At 41.7% G+C, this 1,990-nt stretch overlaps 1 protein-coding gene across 2 annotated transcripts in view; it reads right to left on the bottom strand.

Moving 5' to 3' along the window:
• The window catches only part of LOC104276248 (myosin regulatory light chain 2, smooth muscle minor isoform), a 4,670-nt gene extending 3,479 nt beyond the window's left edge, over positions 1–1,191 (bottom strand). The window contains exons 1-2 of one of the 2 annotated variants that reach the window (XM_009872487.1): positions 987–1,191; positions 656–817 (exon numbers count right to left, since the gene is read on the bottom strand). In XM_009872487.1, coding sequence (XP_009870789.1) covers positions 656–817; positions 987–1,170 — 346 coding nt within the window. In that variant the 5' untranslated portion in view covers positions 1,171–1,191. The remainder of the gene's footprint in view (positions 1–655; positions 818–986) is intronic. The other variant, XM_009872488.1, reaches the window with a different exon arrangement.
• Positions 1,192–1,990: the final 799 nt, after the last annotated feature.

Below are 1,990 nucleotides of genomic sequence, written 5' to 3' on the forward strand. Positions count from 1 at the left end.
TTGCTATGCAAGTCAGTCCAATCTGTGGGTTCTGTTTTCTAGTCTCTACCTGGTTTTTATCTTTAGACCATTAAGGCCCTTCCTGCAACATGAAAAAAAATTGACCTGCGGGTGAGCACATGACACATGGCATTTGTCATCAAAGCCATAACACAGACTAGGCAAGATGAGGGTTCAAAAGCATTTACATTGTCTGGATGGCCCATCTTGGAATATTAAAAACATCGAAGAATTGGGATATATCTCACATCTACTGCACAGGTACGACAAACTCAGCCATATTAGCAATTCCACATCCAATACTTTTTCAGTGACATAGAAAAATCACGTTACCAATCTGAATTCCTCATCATCTTACAGCACTTAATTTTCACTTTGAGGAACATACATGCTGCCCAGTTAAAACACTCTTTTTCAGAGCCTCACAGAAGAACATTAATTCTGTTGTTCCGTACTCGTAGAATAGCCAGACAGTTTTTACTCTCATCCAGTAGCAAGTCAAATTCTCATTACGTGTTGGAATATGCCATCTAGGATTACTGTGTCGCACTTCATTTGTAAAGGTGCAAAAATCTGCATGCCATTTAGAAACCCAAATAAGCAACATAAAGGTACCACCTCCTCTCTGTCAAGCAGCTGAGTTTCACCCACGTACCTGTTGCCTCTTCATCAAAGCAAGCAAAAGCATTCCTGATCACATCTTCTGGATCGGTGCCATTTAACTTCTCACCAAACATTGTAAGGAACATTGTGAAGTTTATGGGGCCTGGAGCCTCATTCATCATGGCATCTAGGTACTCATCCGTTGGATTCTTTCCTACAAATAAAGGGATTCATATTTTGTTTAGCTTTCAAACTAAAAGAAGAAGTAATCTAAAGAGCACAATACAAACTGAGACAACTCTCATAAAATAATTGAGTTTGGGATAGCTTAATTTTAACAGTGCAAATCTGCCTGGCAACCCTAAACAGAAAAGCCACGTTACCAAGGGAGGCGAGCATATCGTGCAAGTCCTCTTTGTCAATGAAGCCATCCCTGTTCTGGTCAATCATGTTGAAAGCCTCCTTGAATTCCTGAATCTGTGACTGATCAAACATCGCAAATACATTGGAAGTGGCACGCTGAGGGCGCTTCTTGGTGGTCTTCGTCTTTGCCTTTTTGCTAGACATGTTGATTTTTGGACACTGGGGAGAGAAGTAAATAGGGTAAATAAAATGAGATCTGAGTTAGGACTAAAAAAGCCGTACCTGTACTAAGGTTTAACAGTAAAGCTCACAGATAGAATATATCTACCTAACACACTTCCATTTTCTCTCATCAGAAGAAATTTCCTGAATCAAGAAAAAAAAGAAGCAGAAAATACGAACAAATGAAAGACAGACTCTTAAATTAAAAAAGTCATTAAAAGAAGACCTAAGTTAAACTTGAACTTCCATCCTCAAAGGGACAGATTTTGTCTGGAATCCCTTCTTGATAAGTGCACCTGCAAAAAGGGAACTCGGACTGGCCTCAAGTCTAAAAGAGCAAACCAAGGTTTTGAGAGCTGTCACAGAGCCTGTGGAAGAAGCTCTGTTGGGATCCATGCCATACAGTAACTGTGGGCAATATCAAGCACAGGGGAAAGAGAAACAGAGCCCACCTCAGCAAACTCTGAAGCACCTCTACTCGGCACCTGACAGGGGTAAGAAGTTGCTATTTTGTAGAATGATGGGTCTCTGTCCCTTCCTTGCCTCCCACTATTTAAAACACCCTAAAAACTAGTAGAAAACTGTGCAAGGTATATTTCTGCTCACACCAGCGAGTCCTGCCCGGCCTCCCGATTACTTTTATGCGCTTAATTTTCCCTGAAATACACTGCAGCTCTGCCATACCTGAAAGCTGGCTCCTGCTTTAAGCAGAAAAAGACTAATTCGCACTTAAAGCAGCCCTTTTTCGGCTTTAACCACAGGAGGCTCCGACCTAAACACAACCTGGACGCCGGCTGGGGCG

Source organism: Apaloderma vittatum, unplaced genomic scaffold (genome assembly GCF_000703405.1).
Source record: "Apaloderma vittatum isolate BGI_N311 unplaced genomic scaffold, ASM70340v1 scaffold6647, whole genome shotgun sequence".
Taxonomy (NCBI): Eukaryota; Metazoa; Chordata; class Aves; order Trogoniformes; family Trogonidae; genus Apaloderma; species Apaloderma vittatum.